Source organism: Callithrix jacchus, chromosome 10 (genome assembly GCF_049354715.1).
Source record: "Callithrix jacchus isolate 240 chromosome 10, calJac240_pri, whole genome shotgun sequence".
Classification (NCBI taxonomy): Eukaryota; Metazoa; Chordata; class Mammalia; order Primates; family Cebidae; genus Callithrix; species Callithrix jacchus.
Genome location: NC_133511.1, coordinates 6,553,598 through 6,581,475, shown reverse-complemented (window position 1 = coordinate 6,581,475; position 27,878 = coordinate 6,553,598). Strand labels below are relative to the sequence as shown.

Here is a 27,878-nt window from a genome sequence, read left to right as displayed (position 1 = left end):
GAACACTCTACATTCTTCTAAGGGTATCATCTCCCCCTTGTTATCCATTAGCTTCAGTTATTTTGGTGTAGACTGCGTCAATATAACTCCATTTCTGTGATCCTGTTTATCAACTGTAAATTGAGGTTTTTTTCCAAGGCATGGACCAGATAGACTGATCGTATCATGTCCTCAGAGAGTAAATATACAGCACTTCATTTACCCTTCAGAATTTTTAATCAATACCTATTGACTGTCTCAAGGGTTGAATTCTCTATTTTACCTCCATTTTAATATGTTGGGGAATTCAGCCAATTTATTCAACATTTATCACAATGTCGAATACCTGCTTTGCTCTAGGTACTATGCTAAATGTTGAATATTTTGCAGTAAATAGATATCATATATATATGTATATATATATATCTCCTTTTATATTGGGAAAATCCAACATTTAAACAGAAATAAATATTTAATTTACAATTATGTTTGCTACTATGAAAGGAACAACAAGGTTTTATGTAAGAATAACGAGGGAGAAAGTGGAGAAAAATATGCTTTTTAAGTTAGACTTTATTATGTACAAATGAAACCTGAGTTAACTGGACCAGATTCATGTATTTTTTCATATGCTTAATGAATTTGTTTGTTCATTGAGCACTATAATAGTCCAGCTATTAGGCTCACAAAAATGACCAGGACTCAGTTTCTGTCTTTGAGGAGCTCATAGTTTAATTTTTTTAATAATTAGCAGTGGCTTTTATTGAAATAATTGCATACCAAATGAAAACAAATGCGTTCTTTTTTTTCTTCATTTTTCTTCAGATGAGGATAGGAATTCACTCGGGCTCCGTGCTGGCTGGAGTCGTTGGGGTCCGAATGCCACGTTATTGCCTGTTTGGAAATAATGTCACGCTGGCAAGCAAGTTCGAGTCAGGAAGCCACCCTCGGCGAATCAATGTCAGCCCAACCACTTACCAGTAAGTGTCCTCTGGCCTCCTCCTGCCTGTCTTGGCTTTGTTTGAACTGCTGTGCTGTCCTCTGTGAGACCCTGTTCTTTATCTTGATCCTGTCATTCTCCAAGATTATGAGTAGAACCGCCCAAACCTGAAAGATGATGATTGTGACACAAATTTTATTTGCACCCTGTGAGAGTGCATGAAAAATCTGACATGACTGACAGGTAAATGTAAGTTTGTCATTTCCCACAGTCTCTGTTCTTTTATTTTATTTTTATTTATTTATTTTGAGACAGAGTCTTGCTCTGTTGCCAGGCTGGGGTGCAGTGGCGCAATCTTGGCTCACTGCAACCTCCGCTTCTTCTGCCTCAGCCTCCCGAGTAGCTGGGACTACAGGCATGCACCACCACGCCTGGCTAATTTTTATATTTTTAATAGAGACAGAGTTTCACCATGTTGGCCAGGATGGTCTCGATCACTTGACCTTCTTCCACCTGCCTCTGCCTTCTAAAGTGCTGAAATTGCAGGCATGAGCCACCCAGCAGGGCCATCTCTGCTCTTCTTAAGTATACCTGTTTAAAATACAGGAGAGCAAATGTTCTTGAGGATCTGCATTATAATAGAAATCCCAGTATTTTCAAAACATTTCCCATTGTTTACAAAAATCAAAGTAATATGATAGAAGAGGTTGCTGGACTGTTTTTATTTTTTGAACAGTAAGTAAAGACTGTAAATACACACACACACACACACATACATGACCCCTCATCCAAAATGCTTGGGAACACTAGTGTTTTACAGTTTGCAATTTTTGACTTTTGGAATATTTGTGCATTATATTACCTGGTGAGCATCCCAAATCTGAAAATCTGAAATCCAGTATGTTCCAAAGAGCATTTCTTTTGAGTGTCACATTGGTTCTCAAAAAGTACAGACTTTGGAGCATTTTGGACTTTGATGCTCTGTTGTATTAGGTACAGAGTAATGTTAAATTATTTTTATCTTAAGGGTAATCTTTGACAACACTACACATTTTTGCCTCCTGAACTCATTCTGATTTTGGGTCTGGTAGAAATCTCCCCTATGACTAGATATTATGTCCCATATGTGGGCAGGGACTGTGTCTGGTTAGGCTCATCATTATATCCCCAAACTTACAAAAATGTCTAGCACATAATAAGCACTCTATAAATATTTATCAAATCAATGAATAAATACATCGATAAGATAGACATCTCCAAAATTAACAGCAACGAAAAGCATGAAAATAGCTTACTTTATCAGACTTTGGCTTTATTCTGGGTGTTACTGTACAGCTATTTAATTAATTTCATGTTTTAGCTAATTTAGAATCATTGAAAAAAGGTAAAGTAGAAATAGAGGCCATTGATTTTTTTATTGACATGGTTACAAAAATCTCAATCAGAAAATATGAATATAAAGATAATAAAAGTGATATTTATTCCCAGAGAGGGAATTAAAAGATTTTAGACAAAAAGCAAATACTTCCAGATTCTGCAAAATAGATGAGGAAGAAAACAAATTACAAATATGAAATCAAGAGTAAATTCACATTAAAAATCTATTTTAAAGCTCTTGCTAAACTCATTAAAGGAGTGAATATCTTCATTTTACTGTTTTTGAATAAAGACACACCTCTTACTAATTTTGAGGGCCTCACAGACAACTTCTGGGCAAAGTTTCAGGATTCTATCTAATCATTACTTATCTAAAAACTACTTGCTATTTTCAGGATGTTTATAAGAGAATTTTGCATCTTTTAAGCTTCTCCCAGTTTTCCCAACACAATTCTGGGCATATTACAGATGGTCTGACAATAATTACCATATCAAATTGAATTTTGTCAAGTTCTCTAGTAGAGATCAGTGATTCTGACACTTTCTGCTCTAGATGGTGAAAAAACAGTTACTGAAGATCAACTTCCTCACTCATCTCCTACTACATAGTTCCATTTATTCCCATCATGGTATTGATACTTATTTTCCATGTTTGTGTAACTTAGTGTAGATTTATATCTTCTGTGATAACTTCACTAAAAAAAAAAAAAAAAAATGTGTAAAAGAAAAGAGGCCGGGCATGGTGGCTCAAGCCTGTAATCCCAGCACTTTGGGAGGCCAAGGCAGGTGGATCATGAGGTCAAGAGATCGAGACCATCCTGGTCAACATGGTGAAACCCCGTCTCTACTAAAAATACAAAAAATTAGCTGGGCATGGTGGCACGTGCCTGTAATCCCAGCTACTCGGGAGGCTGAGGCAGGAGAATTGCCTGAACCCAGGGGGCGGAGGTTGCGCCATTGCACTCCAGCCTGGGTAACAAGAGCGAAACTCCGTCTCAAAAAAAAAAAAAAGAAGAATGGGCCCAACCTGCGTGAAGAGTTCATGCCCTGACTTAGACATCACAACAGTAGCTGGCCTTGTTTACATAGTGATGGATAAAAAAGATTGCCAGCCACACAAGTCTATGCATTTTGGTGGTGACTCGGGGTTTTTGTAATCTTTTTCATAGTTTATGATTATCCGTAGTGATCAACAAGGTCTCAGGGATTTAATCATTTCAACAGCTGCTTACACTGAAGCTTGCTGTTCTGTTATTGTTCTGTATCCTTACCCCGGGACCCCAAAATCAAACAGAGCCATAGATAGACACCGGGAGCTGCCAGGTGGGTAGATTCTTAGAACAAGTAGAATTTATGAAGTAAAACCCAGTATTAAGCTCATAAGAGTTTGTCATCTCTATTTATCCCTGAGTTACATTCTGTAGAATGTCAACATTACCTGTTTATCTTGAAATCTTCAGAGAGGTTTTAATCCCATTTATTTTTAGCAAACTATATGATTATTATAAACATTGGAAGTGGGTTGTTTCGATATTATGATAAATTGAAATCATTTTTTGAATGGTTCATTCCAACGGCATTTGGTCAGAAATATTCAAATAATTGACTTTTTAAAATATTTTTATAACTATTGTGAAGTACTGAAAAGGTAATATCCATGATCCCACCACAGTTTAACACTTTTTATATTTTGCTTCAGATTTTTTTTTAAATGAACTAAATATTTGCTTTGGAATTTTCTAACTCTTTCATTGTGACATCCTAATGAGCTTAGTGTGTTTTGAAGTCCTGTGTTTTATATATTAACGTTCTACACAGGTATCCGTGAACAATATAATTTTATTTTACATGCTTTAATTTTTATAAATGGTCTTTTGCTATATGACTCTTTCTCTAATTTTGGTTTTGTTTAAACAAAATTTCATATTTTAAAGATCTATCATGTTGGAACATACAGCTTTAGCTCATTTTAATTGCTGTATGACTCCAACATATTTTAATTTTTCATACATATATTCCTCTGTTGATGAACAGTTAGGTATATTGTCTACCTTTAATTATTACAAAGTTTGCTCCTAGTAACTGACATTACAAAAAAATTTTTTTATTGAGTTTTAAGTGTTCCAAATTAGATGATGTGTTACACCTATCTTTGTTCCCATCATTCCAATTTAAAAATAGTGCATATTTTATTAACAACTATCTTAACATCGTCCTACTGCTCTGTGAAACAGAAATAAATAATTGTTTAAAGGATGGCTTTAGCAGATTTTGAAACAAATTATCTCAGCATAATTATTTTTTCTTGCTACAGTGAAAACTAAAAATGTAGAAAGACTCAAATTACTTTGATATGAAATTTTTCTTAATCTTTAAACATTTTTGCTTTTCTTATTTTACTATTGATCTACTTTCAGATGTTTTAGAATGCCTATTTTTTATTCACTGTGAAAGGCTTTTTTCCGTTAAAACCAAGCTTCTTCCTAACCACTGCTACATGAGCAGCTCATTATATGAGGGGATGTAGAGTCGAGCAGATTATAAGCTCAGAATCAAAGTGCCTACTTTAGAATCTAGGCTCTAACAAATATTTACCGTCTACATGAAATTTAGTGACTTAATTTCTTTGGACCAAGTTTTTCCATCTTTAAATTGGTATCCGTTTATGCTGTTAGTGTTTGTTTAACGTGATGTTTTTAAAGCTCCTAATACTTGAAACCTAATAGACATTCATTTACTGCTTCATCCTGTTATTTCCATAGAGGAAGAACCCATCTGATTTCTGCACTTAAATCTCGTAATTTATAAATTTAGCCATGATGAATGATATGTGCTCGTAGGATAACAGACCTCATCTGAAAATTCCAAAGAAAGAATGGGTTTGGTAACTTGGTCAAAGGTGCATTTTGAGCTGTAACTGAGAGCTGAGATAGTAATCAGTTTATTCCTATGTGTTTAAAAGCATTTTACTGATGACTGTCTGAATCCTAGTCATATGATTAAAAATGATATATATGATAGGATATGATATATATAAAGTCATATGATATATATAGTAAGCAATTACATATATATGTGATTAATTACTTACTGTTGGCTTCAACAATACAGATATTTTTAACTCTTTCATTGTGACATCCTAATGAGTTTGGTGTGTTTCAAAGTAAGTCCCGTGTTTTATATATATGTGATTACTTACTAATCACTGTTGGCTTCAACAATGCAAATATTATTTTATAGTTCTGTAGGACACAAATCTGACACAGGTCTCACTTAGCTAAAATCAGGGTGGGTGTCACGAGGCCTTTATTCTTTGCTGAAAGCTCTAGGTGATAATATGCTTTCTTGCCTTTTCCAGTTTTTAAGCCATCTTCATTCCTTGGTTCAGAGCCTCTGTCTTTCATCATGCAAGATATTTCATCTTTCTGAGACTGCCTCCATCATCACATAACTTTTACTGACTCTTCTTCCCTCTTCTGCTTTTAAGGACTCTTGTGATTATGTTGGGCACATTGGATAATCCATGATAATTTCTCTATTTTAATGTCGTCTGAATAGCAATCTTAATTCCATCTGCCACCTTAATTCATCATTGCCATGCATATTCCTCAGGGTTCTTAGATGTGTATATAAAGGGGAGTTTATTAAGGAGTATTAACTCACAGGATGACAAGGTGAAGTCCCACAATAGATGGTCAGCAAACTGAGCAGCAAGAATTCAGTCCAAATCCCAAAGCGGATGAACTTGGAGTCCAATATGGAAGGGCAGGAAGCATTCAGCACAAGAGAAAGATACAGGTCAGAATACTAAGCCAGTCTAATCTTTTATTCTTTTGCCTGCTTTTATTCTGGCTGTACTGGGAGCTGATTAGATGGTGCCTACCCAGCTTGAGGGTGGGTCTGCCTTTCCCAGCCCACTGACTTAAATGTTAATCTCCTTTGGCAATACCCTCACAGACACACCCAGGATCAATACTTTTCATCCTTCAATCCAATCTAGTTGACACTCAATATTAGCCATCACATTATGAGACCTAACATATTCACAGATTTCAGGGATTGGTATTAGGACGTGGACATCTTGGAAGGTGGGGGTAATTCTTCCTACAACAATGGAAAATTTAAATGCTAAAACCTGCCTGGAAATAGAGCCCCAATCTTCTGCATCCCCATCTTTGAGGTCTTAAATAAAAACATATAAATTATGTAAGCAAAATCAGGGGAGGAGAAAGACTTTCACAAATGAGACCTCTGGCTTCTAAAAGATTTTTACTGGGACTTAAGACATAGATTCCTGAAGAGAGGAACCTGACCTAGGACTGACTTGTATTTCTATATTTAAGAAGCAGTAGAGTCCTTGGCTTGAGAAAAAGAAAAGACTAAGAAGCTATCCTGAGAAATAAGGAGTTTTTATAAATATAATTACAGTCCTCTCACTACATAACCTGCCCTCAGACATAGCTACCCACATATCATCCCTTACAAAACTGGAGAAGTTATAATATTTATCTCTAGACCACTAGCACCAAGTTTAAAATTGCACAGACCACATTTTTGTGCAAGAGTTTAATATAGTGCGTAACTCCTAGCCTAGGAATTGAGAGAACGGAATTTAATATTGGTTAAGCTATTTGCTGACCTATCTGATGAGCTCTCTTGTATCTTTTAGCTCCGATATCTCATGATAATCACAGCAAACATTTATTGGATTACTTACAATGTATTTATATTATCATTTAATCCTTAAGGCAAGAGTGTGATTTCCGCATTGCGACTATCTTTGTTTTTCAAATGAAAGAAACTAAAACATAGGTTAAATAAGTCACTAAGAACATTGGGCTAGGCCGGGTGCGGTGGATCACGAGGTCAAGAGATCGAGACCATCCTGGTCAACATGATGAAACCCTGTGTCTACTAAAATTACAAAAAATTAGCTGGGCATGGAGGTGCGTGCCTGTAATCCCAGCTACTCGGGAGGCTGAGGCAGGAGAATTACCTGAACCCAGGAGGCGGAGGTTCTGGTGAGCCGAGATCGCGCCATTGCACTCCAGCCTGGGTAACAAGAGTGAAACTCCGTCTCAAAAAAAAGAAAAAAAAAATTTGGGCTAAATAAGTGTGGGAGTCATAATGAAAACCCTACTCTGAAGCCTGAGATCTTATCCATGGCCAGGTTGTCCCACTGGGCTGACAAGTACTTGAAGTAACATGAAATAAAACAATAATTGCTTCTTTTAACTTTTTTAGCTGACGCATAATAGTACGTATTTATGGGATACAGAGAAATATTTTGATTAGCGTTGCAATGCATAATGGTCAAACCAGGATAATTAGCATGCCAGTCCCCTCACACATTTATCATTTCTCTGTGTAAGGAAGATTCAAAGTCTGCTCTTGTAGCTTTCTGAAAATACACAATAAACTCATTAATCATATTCACCCTACGTGCTGCAGAACACCAGAACTTATTCTTTCTATCCAGCTGAAGTGTTATCTGTTAACAGACCTCTATCCACCCTCTCCTCCCCTCTTATTCTTCCCAGCCTTTTCCTACAATTCCACTCTCTAATTTTATGAGCACAAAATTTTATTTTTTAATATCCCCAATAATTTCTGAATATTACTGGCCTCAATGAGAGGATTTCTTCAGGAAAATGGTGAAGAGAGCAGTGGGGAGTGAGGGAGATTCATTTTCTCTCTGGAGATATAAATGCCCTCAGGTTGAACTTTTGCTATTCTACAATTGTTTTTTCACTCAGGATGATAAAAAGGAAGGATATTCTTTCTAACGCATTTATTAAGAGTGTCTGTATTTCTAACCATATCAGTATCTCTGTTGCTAGATCTGAAATGAACATGAGTCTATGGGACAAAGTTGTGGCAAGGGGAAGCTTCCAAGTGAAAAAGAAGACAGTTGCCTCTGTGGGGCTAAAACATTTTGTGTAAGCATGTCTCTAATTCATATAATAAGTTACTGGGAATATAGGCTTGCTTTTAGGAATTTATACACTATTTGGAGAAATGCATCTTTCTGGTAAATGGAGAGAAAGAGGCAAGGAATAATTGAAGAATGATGACATTCCTTGGGTATAGTTTTCATTTCATTTACTATTTTTAAATGAAACTACCCAGGGTATAGTCTAATACTACTTGAAATAACATAGAATAAAATAATTCCTTCTTTTAACTTTTAGCTGACACATAATAGTACATATTTATAGGATACAGAGTAACATTTTGGTAAGTGTTACAATGTATAATGGTCAAATCAGGATCATTAGCATATCAATCACCTCAAACAGTTATCATTTCTTTGTGTGAGGAACATTGAAACTCTGCTCTTCTAGCTTTCTGAAAATACACAATAAATTATCATTAACCATATTCACCCTAAGTGCTGCAGAACACGAGAACTATAGGTATAGACAGTAATACCAGTCAAAAACACTAGCTAGAAACTCTGCTTCTGTTCCTTTGTCAATATAATTATTATTACAAGGGTGAGATATTGCACTATAAACATTTACTCTTTTTCCTATGGACACTTAATGTGGGGAAAGATCCAAAGAAGCTTCAAGTCTAATCTGGTAGTTTTTCTGTAGCCTTCGTTTCTTAAAAAAATCAACATCCTCACCCGCACTAGTGATTTGATATTTAAAGAAATAATTAAGCAGTATTTGGGCTGGCATGTTACTACCCTTCAGTCTTTTAAATAACTTTATTAGTCATCTTTTCCTTTTCTCTATGGAAGCACCAAAACAGTAAACATAATCAGTAAAGACAAATGACTTAATAGTTTTCCCAAAAGGAGAAACTTGAGCTGTGCCTCAAGAATTATATTTCTATTTTTCCAATTACAGACAGCAACATTAATATTATCCTTTTAAATGTGCCAATAAAAGTCACATCTAGCAAAATTGAATGAGATACTCCATTCATTTCAATATTTCTATTTTGCTTTTCCTTTCTTTGTCTCCCTGCTATATTGAAAAGCATTTTCCACGGAAAATGTAGTTTTGTGGATCAGGAATTTGATGCCTTCCTAATTTTTTAAATATAAATCTGTCTTTTTGGGGGGTAGGGAGCTTTTAGAATATACCACTTCAATCATTCCATATATTTACCAGCTTACTTAAGGCCATTGGAGTGAAGTCTTTAAACATCAGAATATAATATTGCAGTTGTTTTTACAGTAAAAATAGTAAAAACTTACCTATTACTTTACTCTTAAAGGTCTAATTGGTAAAATTTGTAAGAAGCAATGAGAAAATAATATATAATTATGTACTGTGTTTATTCTCATAGATATGAAATGAAAAGAAGAGTGTGTCTGGGAATTTGGACATATTTTTCTTTATGATTTGGTTTATTATTTGGTATAGGTTTAGTTTATATGATTTGGCCTAAGATTAAATTCAGAAGTAAAGTTTTGCTGCTTTTTTATTAGGTCCCATTCCTAACTAGTATGAAGGGAAGCCTTAGTGGTTCTCTCTTCCCGGGATGGCAATGTGAAAAAATTAATTTCCTAGTTCTAGGATTTAGAATTCAAAGGCTCTAATCTGGTATTCATGTTGATCATTCCTATTTATATGGGAAACATCTGTTAATTTCACACACAAAAAATAATTTCCTTGAAGTAAAAATACTATTTCATTGGTCATAAATAACATTTACAAACAATGTCAATCTTAAGTAAATTTTCCACACTGTCTAAAATACTATAAAGTGAAAATTGGTTACTAAGATAATGAAGCATGACTTAAAGCAAAAGAAAAAGTCACTCCTTACATTCTCCTTTCCCTTTCTCCATTAAAAATGGCACCATTTCTAGTGGCCTGGAGGTCAATATTTATTTTGTGATTAACACAGGTAATAATCCTTTCTGAAAGTTCCTTTAGATGTCCAGAGTTTAGCTAAAAAGGCCACGTTCTTTGGAAAAGTAAGTGTTAAACATGTTTTGGCTGTAGAAATAATTCAAGTAATATCTGACTTAAAATCCAAGGTAGAACATAGATAAAAGTATTACTGTTGAGGTTTTTGGGGGCTGCTGTTGCATTTAAACCCTACGATTAGTGTGTTTATGAAGCATTTTTTATGCATACTCACATATGCATGTTTCTGGAGAGAGTTTTTAAAAATATTCTCATCCTATTTCAAAGTGGACCATGATTCAGAAAATATTAAGAACCACTACTGACTGATTAAATCAATGAATGACCAAATAAAAGAATGCGAATTTGAATTTCATATTCCTGTTCTGCCTCTAATTAGTTTATGACCCTGGATAAGCCACATAAATGATCTCATCTTTCATTTACTTATAAATTCTAAAACTCAGGTCTAGATGATTCTCAAAATAGTTTATACTAAATCATAAAATAGAAAAAGTAGCTGAATAAAGTCTGCAATTTACTTAATAGTAATATACCATTGTTAATTTCTTAGTTTTGACAAATGTACCCAGATTCTGTGGAATGCTACCATTAGAGGAAATTGAGTAAAGACTCTAAGAGAACTCCCTATACTATCTTTGTAATTCTTCTGTAAATCTAACATAATTCCAAAATAAGTTGTATTTAAAAAAAGTATTATACTTCTGACATCCAGACAGGCACAGCAGCTTATGCCTGTAATCACAGCATTTTGGGAGGCCAAGGGGAAAGGGTCACTTGAGTTCAGGAGTTTGAGACCAGTGTGGACTACACAGCGAGACCTTGTCTGTACTAAAAATAAAATTAAAAAATAATTACCTGGACATGGTGCAGGTCCCAGTTCCTCACCAGGCTGGAGGAGGATCACTTAAGCCTAGGAGATGGAGGCTGCTGTGAGGCATGATCACACCACTGCACTCCAGCTTTGGCAACAGAGTGAGACCCTGTCTCAAAAAAAAAAAAGATGTAACATTCAGTGAAAGCTGAGAACTTGTTTTAAATGTACGTAACAGAGGATCTTAAACACTATTAGAGACGCACGGAATGTTTTTGAGCCTGGAAACAACACGACCAAAGGAAAACTTACTGGGAAGCAACGCTCCACAGGGAGTAGAGTGGGGAACACCTAGAGCTGAAACGACTCTAAGGTAGCAGCGCTGTTCCAGGCCTAAGGTACAGTCGTGAACTAAGGCCATGATTGTGGGAATAGAGGTATAGAAGGTATGGAAAAACTTTGAAGAAATAATTGACAGGGCTGACTGGGCAATAACACATAGCCCTTTTATATATTGTATAGTTAATACTGTACCTTGAAATTGGAAAGCCTTATTCACTTTTAGCATTAATGCCTTATGAATATAGTTTTAAATTTAAAGTTCTTGCTTTTAGGTTTAGCATGTAATCAAGCGTCTACATCATTTCATATTTCTCCTTTTTTCCAATTGTGTGTACATTGTCCTTTGAAGGAAATGGCATAATTTTATATTGTACTGTTTGTTTGTATATGGTACTATGTTATATTAAGTAAATATGTTTCAAATCCCCTCAAAACAAGGCAGTGTGCCTTCCAAAAACTGATCATGAATTGTATTATTTAAATACATTTTAATATTTAATAAAATGCAGTATGTTTGGAGTATTTATTTTTAAACTAGAGAATTGAAATCAGTCATAACTGGGCCTTAATCTTTTAGCAGTCAGTCCTTCTCACTGTTCTTTTGTGTGTAACACTGTGCCTCAGGAAAACTCTGATTGCTCTAAATGCTGTATTAAGAATCCTTTCTGGACTATAAATCGTTCTACTATAAGGACACATGCACACAAATGTTCATTGCAGCACTGTTTACAATAGCAAAGACCTGGAATCAACCAAAAGGCCCATCGATGATAGACTGGATTGGGAAAATGTGGCACATATACACTATGGAATATTATGCAGCAATCAGAAATGATGAGTTTGTGTCATTAGTAGGGACATGGATGAATCTGGAGAACATCATTCTCAGCAAACTGACACAAGAACAGAAAATGAAACACCGCATATTCTCACTCATAGGCGGGTGATGAAAAATGAGAACACATGGACACAGGGAGGGGAGTATTAAACACTGGGGTCTATTGGGGGGAAAAGGGGAGGGGAAGGTGGGGAGGGATAGCCTGGGGAGAAATGCCAAATGTGGGTGAAGGGGAGAAAGGAAGCAAAACACACTGCCATGTGTGTACCTATGCAACTGTCTTGCATGTTCTGCACATGTACCCCCAAACCTAAAATGCAATAATAAATTCAAAAAAAAAAAGAATCCTCTCTATGGCTCTTGTTACACTGCAAAGATTCTCATGCATTTAGTCACCCATTACTAAATTAAAATTGCTCTGTAATCAGTTTTTGTGACATTGGCCACCATGACGGACAGCGTTTCCTCTACAGATCTTACCTGAAAGTTTTTCAGATTTGCAACTCTAAAACTAACATGTTTGGTCATGCTGCTTTGTATGACCCTCTATAATCTGAGTAGTATATACATTCTCAAGCTTCACTAAATGTGAGAGCTGTAACTAATTTTCAAAATAAATTAGAGTAAAATCTTTCTTTCTCCACAGGAAAATTAAGAAACCAGAGAATTTAAGTGACTTAACTAATGCCATCAACTAATTTATTTCTATCTAACCTGTCTGGGGAAAAGAAAATCCCTAAAACGTAAGAGATCAGATTTACGGAACTTACCTATACCTCTTCTCCTATCTCATAGTTCCTCTCTACAAAAATGAGTATTTCTGAGAAGCATCATTTTAGTGGAATTTGCAAGGAATATTTTCTACAAAACATTGTTCATATAAGAGGTCAGTTGAACTCTTAAAGGAAAGGAAAAATGTATGCCCTTTTTTTAGCCTTCAAATATTTTGTTAGGTTGACTTACCTACTTGGGGCTGAAGTTACTACAATTCTACACGATGTCCTTAGAATAAATTTAGGCTAACTCTATTTTTCATTGGTTGAATAATAGAGAAAATAGAGAACATAGAATTCTTAAGTCTAGGAATCTATTTTGGCACTAATTTTTAAGTAATGAAATCAACTAATACTCATTTTTTAAAATAATTGTGCTTACTTTCTTGTTTCCACTTTTTCCCTTATCTTTTATACAGAAAGACCAGCACAATGATGGAGTCATTTTTAAGAGAGACTGTTGGTCAGAGAAGTGAAAAATGTGAGGATATTATTTAACTCACAAGAATTGGTTACAGTTATCTTTTCTGGTCTCTCACTTATCATCTCTTTTTAAAGTTCTTGCTATAGACATATTAAAATTTTGCATGAGTGTTTTAAATTTAAAATCCCTTGACATTTACTAGAAATGGAGGTTTTGGGCTGTTAAAGGTCAAAATTGACAGGGTCCAGAGAAGTCAATGGAGTAGAATGAACTGTAGCTATTCAGCATCCTAAAATTCAAGAATGTAAAAGGCATTAGTTTTGCCACTCAAATAGGAACATCCCAGAAGATACACACTCTCTAGCGGGTATCAGGTATGCAGAGTACAGAACCTATAGTAAGCACACTTTGCCACTAGTGCTTATTCCAGGGTGGGCTGCAGAAACAAAAATAAGCATGTGTGTCACCAAAGTGCCTCTGAGACTCTCTGCCTTATCATTTTCAGAGGATATACAGGACTATTCCTTTCTGAGAACCTATTCATCAGCCTTAACTTAGAACCCACAAATTGCCTCAAATTAAAAAATTTCTTCAACATTTGCAAGTGAAAATGTTTGCAACCTTCAAATGCATAAAAATTTGGTGAGATCCTTTTTCTGTTTTATTTCATCATGAGCTAGATTCTTACTTTCCTTATTTGGAAAGGTGTATTTCCAGAGAATGAATCATTGCATTTCCAGGGGTTTCAGGCCGTCTAGCTGAGTCAATGACACAGCTTCACGGCACCTGTCTTCAGACTGCATCAGACCTTGGAGCAGTGAAGCACAAAACAGACATACAGGGCGGAGTTCCTTCCTTTCTTTCACTCAAGTAGACAGAAGAAGGTAAACGGGAAAAAATCAGGAACTTTGCAACACTTAGGAAAACATAATGTGTCTCAATGTTTTTTATTTTCATTTTTGAGAACCATCATCCTTCTCCTACACTCAAAAATGCAGTGCCCAATGCCACTGAAATAGAACCCAAATGCATTCCTTAGCAAAAACGATATTCAACTGAATAATTTCCAACAACAGAAATGGCTAATTTAACACAGAAAGTTGAGCCCCTGAGTTTATCATTATCCTTTTCCAAAGTTTATAATCTTTTTTGAAACAACAACAAAATGACTTCCAGATATCACTCATGTATAGACTTTCCACCTTCCTCTCTTCCATTTTGTTGGAACAAAATGACATACTCATACAAACAAAGACTGGAAGAGGATTTAAAAATGGAAGAGAGGAAGGTGGAAAGTGTATGCCTAAGTTATATTTGGCTTAATGATTCAAAGAAAGCTGAAGTTTCAGGTCCTACAGGAGAGGGAGTGGGTAAGAAGCAAGTATATTCACTCTAAATCTAAATATCAGCCTGTGTACATGCACACATGCATGCAAACACACGCAGAACCTAATTAGAAGGATAATCTAAAAGACCCCGAATATGACCACAAGATTCCAGAAAAAGTACAAGAGGCAGAAAACACTATAAGGTATTTTAAGGAGGAAGAGATACAGGGAACAATGTGATTACAGAATCACGGGAAAAGATAAAAGTCAGGTCCTAAACTACAGGATACCCACAAAACGTAGAACTGGCAAGATCCACAAGCTCCTGCCCTTGTGCTCACACTGAACTGTGATAGTCTAGGCCTGGAGCCACGGTCACGACCATCACAGCCATACCAGCCTCTGGACTTCAGGAAACGAAAAGGTGGATGCCTAAGTATGCATTCCCATGATTAGGAGGTTAGATGTTAGACTAAAATGTCACCTGTACTGGGCCGTTTTCTTGACACTTAGGACACTAAAAACTGGAGCCTGCTTCTGCAAAACTCCAATATCAGTAGTCACTGTTAATGGTCAGTTGCCAAGGGAAATGGACCCTACTTCACTTCTGCCATTCAAAATTTTGTCAAGTCAATCTTATTTTCGGAACCTAAAAATTACTCAGAACCATAGTAGCTAGGGAAATTTGGAAATACAGTTTCAAGCTGGATAGCCATGTACTTCTGTAGAACTTTATTACCAGTAAATAAAGTGAGAACAAATGTTGGGGGACAGCTAACTCTAGAAGAAGGGAAGACGTTTGTTCTCCTGACACATTGAACAGAGGAACTCTAAATTCAGGAAGGTGAATATGGGAGGATTAAATAGAAATTGGCATTCATACCAGTGAGATTCCCAGGTTATTTCCTAAATTTAACTTCCAGAATGCTGGAAGCCAGGTGTAATCCCATAGGAATGACTGGAATATTGTTACCTGGACAAACTGGACCAACGGAAACACAGTAAATATATTCACATTTGGGAACCCTAATGTAATGGTCCGGGGAGACCTACAATTGAACAAGATTTTGCTATACACAAACCTAAGCAAATCGTAATGCCTCACATTTTAAATAGAAAGATATTTAGACATTAGTAATTTGTTGAATGTCTTGACATGAAAAAAAGAGACCAAAACAAAAAAGCGAACAATAAAATCTAGTCAGTGAATATCCAGAGGAAACAGAGACACTATACAGAACAAAAGAAAACTACAAAAAGTTGACTAATATTCTCATAGATTTAAAATAGTAAGAATACAACATAAGAAAAAGCAAGCAATCATACCACAAGAGTGAAAATTAAAAATGAGGTATTTTAAATTTTAAAATTCTTTGTGTGTTGAAAAATAATGTTGGATACAATCTCTCAGAAAATAGAATTTTTTTAAATGATGGAATAATTTGAGGAAAAGGAAAACAAATTAGAGGATTAATTTACCAGGTCCAATGTCTGACTAAGCCAAATGCATAAAAAGAAAACATACTAAACAAGGCATAGGAAATCATCAAATAAATCCTCTTTTAAAAATTCCTAAAACTGAAAGACATAGTTTGCTACATCAAAAGTTTCCAAAGGATCCACTAATTGTCATTGTTACAAATAAAAAAGATGCACTTGGGCACGTTGCAATGAATTTCCACAGTACCAGTGATAGAAAGATGGTGATGCCCACAGTGAGAAGAAAGACTAGGAGAAAATTTACATGCACTGGATTAAAAAACAGAATGACATGTGACTTAGCCAAATACTGAGGAGAAAGTGAATCCTAAAAAAATGTAATGCCTAATTAAACCAATCAAGTTAGAGAAGATGAACTAAAGATATTTCTGACATTTAAAGTATTTTTTTATTTTTATTTTTTAGTTTATTATACTTTAAGTTTTGGGGTACATGTGCAGAACGTGCAGGTTTGTTACATAGCGATACACGTGCCATGGTAGTTTGCTGCATCTGTCACCCTGTCATCTACATTAGGTTTTTCTCCTAATGCTATCCCTCCCCTAAGCCCCACACTCTGCTGTCCCTCCCCAATCCTCACACCCTCTGACAGGCCCCAGTGTGTCATGTTTCTCTCCCTGTGTCCATGTGTTCTCGTTGTTCAACATCCACTTATGAGTGAGAACATGTGGTGTTTGGTTTTCTGTTCTTGTATCAGTTTGCTGAGAATGATGGTTTCTGGCATTATCCATGTCCCTGCAAAGGACATGAACTCATCCTTGTTTATGGCTGCATAGTATTCCATGGTGTAAATTTTCTTGATTTAAAACGCCACATTTTCTTTATCCAGTCTATCATTGATGGGCATTTGGGTTGGTTCCAAGCCTTTGCTATTGTGAACAGTGCCACAATGAACATACTTGTGCATGTGTCTTTATAATAGAATTACTGATAATCCTTTGGGTATATACCCTTGGACTATGGGATTGCTGGGTCAAATGGTATTTCTATTTCTAGATCCTTGAGGAATTGCCACACTGTCTTCCACAATGGTTGAACTAATTTCTGCCCCCAACAACAGTTTAAAAGTGTTCCTATTTCTCCACATCCTCTCCAGCATCTGTTGTCTCTAGATTTTTTGATGATCGCCATTCTAACAGGCATAAGATGGCATCTCAGTGTGGTTTTGATCTGCATTTCTCTAATGTTTTTTGGCTGCGTAAATGTCTTCTTTTTAGAAGTGTCTGTTTATATGCTTTGCCCACTTTTTGATGAGGTTTTTTTTTTCTTTCTTAAACTTACATTTGTTTAAGTTCTTTGTAGATTCTGGATATTAGCCCTTTGTCAGATGGGTAGATTGAAAAAAATTTTCTTAGTCTGTTGCTGGTTCACTCTAGTGAGTTTCTTTTGCTGTGAAGAAGTTTTTACATTTAATTAGATCTTATTTGTCTATTTTGGCTTTTGTTGCCATTGCTTTTGGTATTTTAGTCATGAAGTCCTTGCCCATGCCTATGTCCTGAATGGTATTGCCTAGGTTTTCTTCTAGGGTTTTTATGGTGTTAGGTCTTATGTTTAAATCTTTAATCCATCTGAAGTTAATTTTTGTATAAGGTGTAAGTAAGGGATCCAGTTCAGCTTTCCGCATATGGCTATCCAGTTTTCCCAACACCATTTATTAAATAGGGAATCCTTTCCCCATTGCTTGTTTTTGTCAGGTTTGTCAAAGGTCAGATGGTTGTAGTGTGGCATTATTTCTGAGGTCTCTATTCTGTTCCATTGGTGTATATCTCTGTTTTGGTACCAGTATCATGCTGTTTTGATTATTGTATTTTTGTAGTATAGTTTGAAGTCAGGTAACGTCATGCCTCCAGCTTTGTTCTTTTTGCTTAAGATTGTCATTTAAAGTCCTTAAAAGGTCACTGTCCTCATATCTTTTATAGCCCTCTGCAAGATGCATCAGATTCTACTGCCTTTTGCCTTCCCCTTAAAGTATCTCTTGGTGAGCAGTAACTGGGTAGTGAGTAGACAAGTTTGTGATGACCCTCTGGTAGACAGCATTGAGAATGTCACTCTGTGAATGTCACTCTCTTACAGCCCTGCACATCACACAGATCTTTCCAGTTGTTGAAAGAAACAAAAAAATTTTCCAATTCCACACAATGATTTCAATCCTGCAGGTGTCAGAGAGCTATATATACTCATCTGTCACTGTTAGAGGCTGAAACTGGATGTATTCATTTCAGCATGGTTTATTCTGTCCATGGGGTCAACTTAGCAAATAATCCCTTTATGGAAAGACATTTACAGTAAAACTCAAAATTCTCTTTTGTTTCCCTCTCAGTGTTATCCTGTCCCATACATATTATGATCAGAGGTAGGAAAGTATTGGTTCAGCCCTAGCTCATAGGAGGCACTTAACTTTAACCTGTTGACTGGTTGACTGCTGAACTCACTGACCATTTTTAAAAATTGAGCCTTGTGTTAAAATTTAAACTACATTTGGATCATTTGTACTTCAATATGAATAAGTGTCAGACCCTGTCCCAAGGTAAGATATAGGACAGAGCATGGAGCTTAGTAAAAATTGGGGGAAACGGGCATGCAAACAAGAGGTGAGAGAGAGTCAGAGACCAGCTTCATTTCTGAAGCTGTGATGGAGAAACTCTACAGACCGCCATGGAGCAAGCTTCCTGCACATGATTAGGAGCCATCCCTTGATCCAAAGCAGCAGTGGGTTTTAATTTTGAAAATCAATTTGTAGAAAAGACTGTTGAGCAGAGAAAGGGTGACAGGCAGGTAAACTAGGATTTGTGTGATTTCCAAATGCTTATTAAACACGTTGCCAAAACTCCCAGAGTGTATGACAACCCATTGGGGATTACAGCTGGGGATTAATTTAGATTTATATAGAATCTGAGCTTCCATATCAGCCCTGAGGTGCTAAAGAAATAAATTGAGAGCTTTAGAGCCAACCTAGGGACTTGGGCTTAATAAAGCATTTCAGAGAGGATCGGAGGCTCTGGGATGATCAGGTTCTACATCATTCCTGATCCGTGTATACATTTGACTATTTACTCAGCACCATGACTCGTATCACCACCAGCCATGCGGTGTGAAATGATTCCCTGACCTCCTCCACAAACCCCCCAGTAAGTCATTGAGATTGTCCTATTGGGAGTCAACTGAATATTGCACTTCAGTGTTCTTATCTCCTAAGTCTGCTGTAATAAATACTGGATATCATAGGAGCTTGAATCGATTTATCCTATGTGCTCTCATTTTTATCACTGAAATCTAAAACTGTATTTAGTTTATGGATACCAAAATGTTTACTTGGAAAATAAAATACAATTTCATAAAAGCTGTTGTCTTTGTGATTTCTAGCAAAGTACATGAGATTTATTTAAAATGTCAAGATCAATTCATTGTGAAGAGTTTCCTCCCAGCCAACATGCAGTGAATTATTTAAAAGTTCTGACATCTGAAGCAGCTGGTACCAACTTCTTTCAGTCATTTACAAGTACTTTCATAGATGTGACCCCAATTTCTCTTGCACTGAAAATCTCAATATAGCAAAACATAAAGATCTTGGTAAGACAAACTGTAAAAGATACATTTGAGGACTTAAAAGACAGGGAGGAGGGAATGTGGAGTCTTAATTGTTGATTACGGGCTTTGAGGAAGCTTTTTGGAAAGACTGAACTGTAGCTATATGTGGTTCTTAACTTTTGTACTTAAGTTCATAGTCATCACCCCTCCCTTTCTCCTATAGAATTTCCTCCTTTGGATTGTATCCAATGCTGTATCATATACTGTTGTGTATTGCTAATTTGTTTCTATGAGCATTTCTTATCTTTTTAATTATATTAACTTCTTCTGTGAATCCCCACTTATTTGCCTCCATTCAGAGGACTATTTAGCATGTCATAACCACTAAAAAAAAGAAGTTTGTTGTTTGATTGACATCAATGATTGACATCCACATAGTACACATTGATGACTGTTCTATTTGAGCTCAGTAAAATTGTGGTGGAATTCACTGCTGAATTAAACTAATGTTTAAGACTTTTTACATTTTATTTCTGAAGTGACTGATAATATATTGATAATAAAAAAATTGACATTTGTGAAAATGAAAAGAAAGCAAACAGTACTGATGACTACTATTCTTATTGCTGTTAATTCCTTCTCGGTTTAATTGTTTTGTGATGGACAGCTGTCTTATGTAGTCTTGTTATTTATTGCTGGGCTAAACTTGACTCTGCTTACAGATCTAGATTCCAATTCCATCGTCATTATTGTCTACCTATTTCCTTGAGCAAATCAGTCTAACTTACTCTGAACTCAGTGTCACCCTCTATAAATTTGGTGCAGATAAGCATTTTTCAAAATTATTTTTATACTTTAAGTTTGGGGTACATGTGCAGAACATGCAGGTTTGTTACATAGTATAAATGTGCCATGGTGGTTTGCTGCATCCATCACGCTGTCACCAACATTAGATATTTCTCCTACTGCTATCCTTCCCCTATCCCCCACCCCCTGCTATCCCTTCCCTAGATCCCACCCCATAACAGGCCCCAATTTGTGATGTTCCCCTCTCTGTGTCCTTGTTCTCATTGTTCAGCATGCACTTATGAGTGACACCATGTGGTGTTTGGTTTTCTGTTCTTGTGTCAGTTTGCTGAGAATGATGGTTTCCAGATTGATCCATGTCCCTGCAAAGGACATGAACTCATCCTTTTTTGAGTTCATAGTATTCCATGGTGTGTACATAGTATTTCATGGTGTGCATGTGCCACATTTTCTTTATCCAGTCTATCATTTGTGTTGGTTCCAAGTCTTTGCTATTGTGAACAGTGCCACAATGAACATATGTGTGCATATGTCTTTATAATAGATTGATTGACAATCCTTTGGGTATATATCCAGTAATGGGATTGCTGGTTCTAATGGTATTTCTATTTCTAGATCCTTGAGGAATCACCACACTGTCTTCTACAATGGTTGAACTAATTTACACTCCCACCAACAGTGTAAAAGCACTTCTATTTCTCCGTATCCTCTCCATCATCTGTTGTCTTATTTTGTAATGATCACCATTCTAACTGGTGTGAGATGGTATCTCCATGTGGTTTTGACTTGCATTTCTCTAATGACCAATGATGATGAGCATTTTTCATGTTTGTTGGCCTCATACGTCTTCTTTTGAAAAGTGTCTGTTCATATCCTTCACCCACTTTTTGATAGGGTTGTTTTTCTCTTGTACATTTAAGTTTGTTGTACATTCTGGATATTAGCCCTTTGTCAGATGGGTAGATTGAAAAAACTTTTTCTTAGTCTGTTGGTTGCTGGTTCACTCTAATGATAGTTTCTTTTGCTGTATAGAAACTCTTTAGTTTAATTAGATCCCATTAGTCTATTTTGGCTTTTGTTGCCATTGCTTTTGGTGTTTTAGTCATGAAGTCCTTGCCCATGCCTATGTCCTGAATGGTATTGCCTAGGTTTTCTTCTAGGGTTTTTAGGGTGTTAGCTCTTATGTTTCGATCTTTAATCCATCTGAAGTTAATTTTTGTGTAAGTTGTAAAGAAGGGATCCAGTTTCAGCTTTCTGCACATGGCTAGCCAGTTTTCCTGACACCATTTATTAAGTACAGATCCTTTCCCCATTGCTTATTTTTGTCAGGTTTGTCAAGCATCAGATGGTTGTAGATGTGTGGCATTATTTCTGAGGCCTCTGTTCTGTTCCATTGGTCTATATCTCTGTTTTGGTACCAGTACGATGCTGTTTTGATTACTGTAGCCTTGTAGTATAGTTTAAAGTCAGGTAGTGTGATACTTCCAGCTTTGTTTTTGTTTGCTTTACTTTTTGCTGAGGATTGTCTTGGCCATGTGGGCTCACCTTTGGTTCCATATGAAGTTTAAAGTGGTTTGTTTCAATTCTGTGAAGAAAGTCAATAGTAGCTTTATGGGGATAGCATCAAATCTGTAAATAACTTTGGACAGTATGGCGGTTTTTACAATATTCATTCTTCCTAACAATGAGCATGGAATGTTTTTCCATCTGTTTGTGTCCTCTCTTATTCCTTGAGCAGTGGTTTGTAGTTTTCTTTGAAAATGTCCTTCACATCCCTTGTTAGTTGTATTCCTAGGTATTTTATTCTATTTGTAGCAATTGTTAATGGGAGTTCACTCATTATCTGGCTATTACTAGTGTATAGGAATGCTTGTGATTTTTGCACATTGATTTTGTATCCTGAGGATGCTGAAGTTGCCTATTAGCTTAAGGAGATTTTGGACTGAGATGATGGGGTCTTCTAAGTATACAATCATGTTTTCTGCAAATAAAGACATTTTGGCTTCCTCTTTTCTTAATTGAATACCCTATTTCTTTTTCTTGCCTGATTGCTCTGGCCAGAACTTCCAATACTATGTTGAATAGGAGTGGTGAGAGAGGGCATCCTCACCTTGTGCCAGTTTTCAAAGGGAATGCTTCCAGCTTTTGCCCAACCAGTATGATATTGGCAGTGGTTTTGTCAGAAGTAGCTTTTATTATTTCAAGATATGTTCCATCGATACCTAGTTTGTTGAGAGTTTTTTAGCATAAAGGGCTGTTGAACTGTGTTGAAGGCCTTCTCTGCATCTATTGAAATAATCATGTTTTTTTATTTTTGGTTTTGTTTACTGATGGATTGTATTTATAGATTTGTGTGTGTTAAACCAGTCTTGCATTTCGGGGATAAAGCCAACTTGATCATGATGGACAAGCTTTTTGATGTGATGTTGGATTTGCTTTGTCAGCATTTTACTCATTTTTGCTCATTTTGAACACGGATTTGCTCATCAATGTTCATCAGGGATATTGGCCTGAAATTCTCTTTTTTAGTTGTGTCTCTGCCAGGTTTTGGTATCAGGATGATGTTGGTCTCAGAAAATGAGTTAGGGAGGATTCTCTTTTTTTGTATTGTTTGGAATAGTTTAGAAAGGAATGTTACCAGCTCCTTTTGTACCTCTGGTAGAATTCATCTGTGAACCGTCTCGTCCTGGACTTTTTTTGGTTTGTAGGATATTCATTCCTGCCTCATTGTTCTATTCAGGGATTTGACTTTTTCCTGGTTTAGACTTAGGAGGCTTTAAGTGTCCAGGAATTTATAATTTCTTCTAGATTTACTGGTTTATTTGCATAGAGGTGTTTGTAGTATTCTCTGATGGTAGTTTGTATTTATGTGGGATCAGTAGTGAAATCACCTTTATCATATTTTATTTCAACTATTTGAATCTTCTCTCTTTTCTTCATTAGTCTGGCTAGTGGTCTATCTTGTTGATCTTTTCAAAAAACCGGCTCCTGGATTCACTGATTTTTTTGTGTGTCTCTATCTCCTTCAGTTCTGCTGTGATCTTAGTAATTTGCTTCTGCTAGCTTTGAATTTGTTTCATCTTGCTCCTCTAGTTCTTTTAATTGTGACATTACAGGGTCAGTTTTAGATCTTTCCATGTTTCTGTTGTGGGCATTTAGGGCTATAAATTTCCCTCTAGACACTGCTTTAAATGTGTCCCAGAGATTCTGGTACATTGTGTCTTCATTCTCATTGGTTTCAAGGAACATCTTTATTTCTACAGTAGTCATTATTCATCCAGTGGTCATTCAGGAGCAAGTTGTTCAGTTTCCATGTAGTTGTGCAGTTTTGAGTGAGTTTCTTAATCCTGAGTTCTAATCTGATTGCACTGTGGTCTGAGAGACGGTTATAATTTCTGTTCTTTTGCATTTGCTGAGGAGTGTTTTACTTCCAATTATGTGGTCAATTTTAGAGTAAGTGTGATGTGGTGTTTAGAAGAATGTATATTCTGTGGATTTGAGGTGAAGAGTTCTGCAGGTGTCTATTAGGTCCACTTGGTCCAGATCCGAGTTCAAGTCCTGGATATCCTTGTTAATTTTCTGTCTCATTGATCTAATATTGACAGTGGGGTGTTAAAGTCTCTATTATTGTGTAGGAGTCCAAGTCTCTTTGTAGGTCATTAAGAACTTGCTTTATGTATCTGGGTGCTCATGTATTGGGTGCGTATCTATTTAGGATCATTAGCTCTTCTTGTTGTATTGAACCCTTTACCATTATGTAATGCTCTTCTCTGTCTCTTTCGATCTTTGTTGTTTTAAAGTCTGTTTATCAGAGATTAGGAAAAGGTTAGATGAAATGCTAAGTAGAATAACCAGCATAGAGTAGAACATAAATGACCTAATGGAGCTGAAAAACACAGCACTAGAACTTCCTGAAGCATATACAAGTTTCAATAGCCATATTGATCAAGCAGAAGAAAGGATAGAGACTGAAGATCAACTCAATGAAATAAAGCAAGAAGGCAAGATTAGAGAAAAAAGAGTAGAAAGAAATGAACAAAGCCTCCAAGAAATATGGGGTTATGTGGAAAGGCCCGATCTATGTTTGAAAGGTGTAACTGAAAGTGACTGGGAGAATGAAACCAAGGTGGAAAACACTCTTCAGTATATTATCCAGGAGAACTTCCCCAACCTAGCAAAGCAGGCCAACATTCAAATCCAGGAAATACAAATAACACCACAAAGATATTCCTCAAGAAGAGCAACCCCAAGACACATAATGATCAGATTCACCAGGGTTGAAATGAAGTAAAAACTGCTAAGGGCAGCCAGAGAGAAAAGTCAGGTTACCCACAAAGGGAAGCCCATTGGATTCACAGTGGATCTCTCAGCAGATATGCTACAAGCCAAAAAAGAAGGAGGGCCAACATTCAACTTCCTTAAAGAAAAGAATTTTCAAGCCAGAATTTCATATCCAGCCAAACTAAGCTTCATAAACGAAGGAGAAAGAAAATCCTGTATGGACAACCAACTGCTGAGAGATGTTGTCACCACCAGGCCTGCCTTACAAGAGCTCCCGAAGGAGGCACTAAACATGGAAAGGAACAACCAGTACCAGCCACTGCAAAAGCATACCAAATTGTAAAGACCATGGACACTATGAAGAAACTGCATCAACTAACGGGCAAAACTACCAGCTAGCATCAAAATGGCAGGATCAGATTCACACACAACAATATTAACCTTAAATGTAAATGGGCTAAGCACCCCAATGAAAAGACACAGACTGGCAAATTGGATAAAGAGTTAAGACCCATTGGTGTGCTGTATTAAGACCCATCTCATGTGCAAAGACACACATAGGCTCAAAATAAAGGAATAGAGGAAGATTATCAAGCAAATGGAGAGAAAAAAAAAAAAGAAAAAGCAGAGTTGCAGTCTTTTTTAAGTTCAGTGGTACAAGGGCAAAGTTACTATATTGGTATATATGTGTCATGGGGATTTGTTATATAGATTATTTTGTCACCTAGGTATTAACACTACTACCCATTAGTTTTTTTTCTGAACCTCTCCCTCTTCCCTTCCTCTACCGTCCAGCCTCCAAAAGTCCCCAGTATGTGTTATTCTCCTCTATGTGTCCATGTGGTCTCATCATTTAGCTCCTACTTATAAAAGAGAACTGGCAGTATTTGGTTTTCTGTTACTTCATTGGTTTGCTAATGATAATTATTTTTTCATGGACACATAGTATTCCATGGTGTGTATATACCACATTTCTTTATCCAGTCTACCACTAATGGACATTTAGGCCTTTGCTATTGTGAATAGTGCTGCAATGAACATACACGTGCATGTGTCTATATGATGGAATGATTTATATTCCTTTGGGTATATTCCAAATAATGGAATTGCTGGATCAATGGTATTTCTGTCTGTAGGTCTTTGAGGAGTCTCCACACTGTCTTACGCAATGGCTGAACCAGTTTGTACTCTCACCAACTGTGTATACATGTTCCTTGTTCTCCAAAACCTCACCAGCGTGTGTTATTTTCTGACTTTTTTTTTTTTTTTTGGTTTCTGAGATGGTGTCTCTCTCTGTTACCCAGGCTGGAGTGCAGTGACATGATTTCAGCTCACTGCAATCTGCACCTCCTGAGTTCGAGATTATCCTGCTTCAGCCTCCTAAGTAGCTGGGATTACAGGCATGCACCAACACACCAGGCTAATTTTTTTGTATTTTTAGAGGAGATGGGTTTCACCATGTTGGCCAGGCTGGTCTTGAACTGCTGACCTCATGATCCACCCACCTCAGACTCCCAAAGTGCTGGGATTACAGGCTTGAGCCAACATGCCTGGCCTTTGACTTTTTAATAATAGCCATTCTGACTGGTGTGAGATGGTATCTCATTGTGGTTTTGATTTGCATTTCTCTAATGATCAGTGAAGTTGAGCTTTTTTTCATATGCTTGCTGGCTTCATGTAGGTCTTTTGAGAAGTGTCTGTTCATGTCCTTTGTCCACTGTTTAATGTGGGGTTTTTGTTCTTGTAAATTTAAGTTTCTTATAGATGCTGGATATTAGACCTTTGTTGGATGCATAATATGTACTTTTGACATTTGCATACAACTATATTATGTGAATAAAATCAGGTGGAGCTTTTGAAAGAATTTTGAAATGTTAGAAACAGCCTCATTTTTTTATATACCAAATGAATATAATCGTGTGGTGCTTTTTAAAGCAATGATCAATTAGAACCACCATTATATCCTTTAGCAATCAAAATACTGTAGCTCTGATGTTTAAAAGTAAATATAGACTGTTCATATTATAACTTATTAGTACTACCAGCTGTTGTTTTAGGTAGTATTTTCTATCCGTTAATGCCATTCGAGAAGGAGTAATGTTTTCTTCTTCTCCTTAGTGTAGAGACGATCATCATTGATTGTGCCGTGTTCTTCTGTGTTCATACATCCTAAAGTCTAAACACTTAGTTTAGGGCTTTAAAAAGTTTTCCTAACCTACTTTCCCCGCCTTAATCCTCATTCTTACCCCCCTGGATAATCCTATTATATGGTTAGAAACTTTACAGTTTCCTTGTTTCTAACCCTTTGATGACACTGTTTTCTGTTTCCACTTGTTGAAACTGTACGTGAATTTAAATGACATCTAGTCCATGTAGGCTTTGTGGTCCTCCCACTGCAAATAAATACTTTTCTTCTTCTAGACTTCTGCAATTTTTGTGTCTACTTTTCTGAATGGCATCTAGCCTATTCTGTTTTACACTTTTATATTACTCTATGTTTTGTTCGTGTATTGAATTTTTTTCACTTCTTTTATTCTCTGTTTCTGCATCTGTTGACAAAACGGTGAGCTTTTTAGGAGTGCTCTACTTTTTATATTCACATAAGTGTCTAGGAGGCTCTTGTTGGGCAATAAGAAATATTCTATAAAAAACTGTAGAACTAAATTGAATTGTTGGGCCACACTTACAGAAATAAGTATCAAACTGAACCTTTCATGGAACTGGACAAGTTTAAAGAATAAATGTATTCCAGTGTCAGTGTCCTGAAAAAGAGTCTGTAAGTGCTGACTGGAAGGGAAGAATCAAGCTGTTTAACCAATAAAGCTAGTGCATTTGGATAGCATGCTTGGCTAGAAATCAGCAAGCAGATATCAGAGACATTGGGAGTCATGAAATGTTGTCCTACAACATTAAATACTTGATTAATGTTTTTTACATACAGAACACGCATTTAAAGCTTATGGTTTACCAAATGTAAAAGGAGTGCACTAGCGTTTGGGCAGGTTTTAAAAACAGGCAAGGTAAATCCTGCATGCTGGAAATAAAACTTGTATTATAC

The 27,878-nt window shown here is 36.4% G+C and overlaps 1 protein-coding gene and 1 long non-coding RNA gene across 16 annotated transcripts in view; one reads left to right on the top strand and one right to left on the bottom strand.

Annotated features, from left to right (window-relative positions):
* GUCY1A2 (guanylate cyclase 1 soluble subunit alpha 2) overlaps positions 1–27,878 on the top strand; it is a 420,406-nt gene that overhangs the window by 319,158 nt on the left and 73,370 nt on the right. For 5 of the 6 annotated variants that reach the window (XM_054241317.2, XM_035264420.3, XM_078339369.1 and 2 more), the window contains exon 7: positions 805–959. In XM_054241317.2, the coding sequence (XP_054097292.2) occupies positions 805–959 (155 nt within the window). Of the gene's footprint in view, positions 1–804; positions 960–5,654; positions 11,846–27,878 lie in introns of those variants that run through there. The other variant, XM_078339370.1, reaches the window with a different exon arrangement.
* The window catches only part of LOC128929024 (uncharacterized), a 597,561-nt gene continuing 570,377 nt past the window's right edge, over positions 695–27,878 (bottom strand). For 9 of the 10 annotated variants that reach the window (XR_013522995.1, XR_013522992.1, XR_013522999.1 and 6 more), the window contains 4 exons: positions 11,044–11,168; positions 5,960–6,040; positions 1,391–1,510; positions 695–1,086 (listed from right to left, as the gene is read on the bottom strand). This is a non-coding gene — a long non-coding RNA (uncharacterized LOC128929024). The remainder of the gene's footprint in view (positions 1,087–1,390; positions 1,511–5,959; positions 6,041–11,043; positions 11,169–27,878) is intronic. The other variant, XR_013522991.1, reaches the window with a different exon arrangement.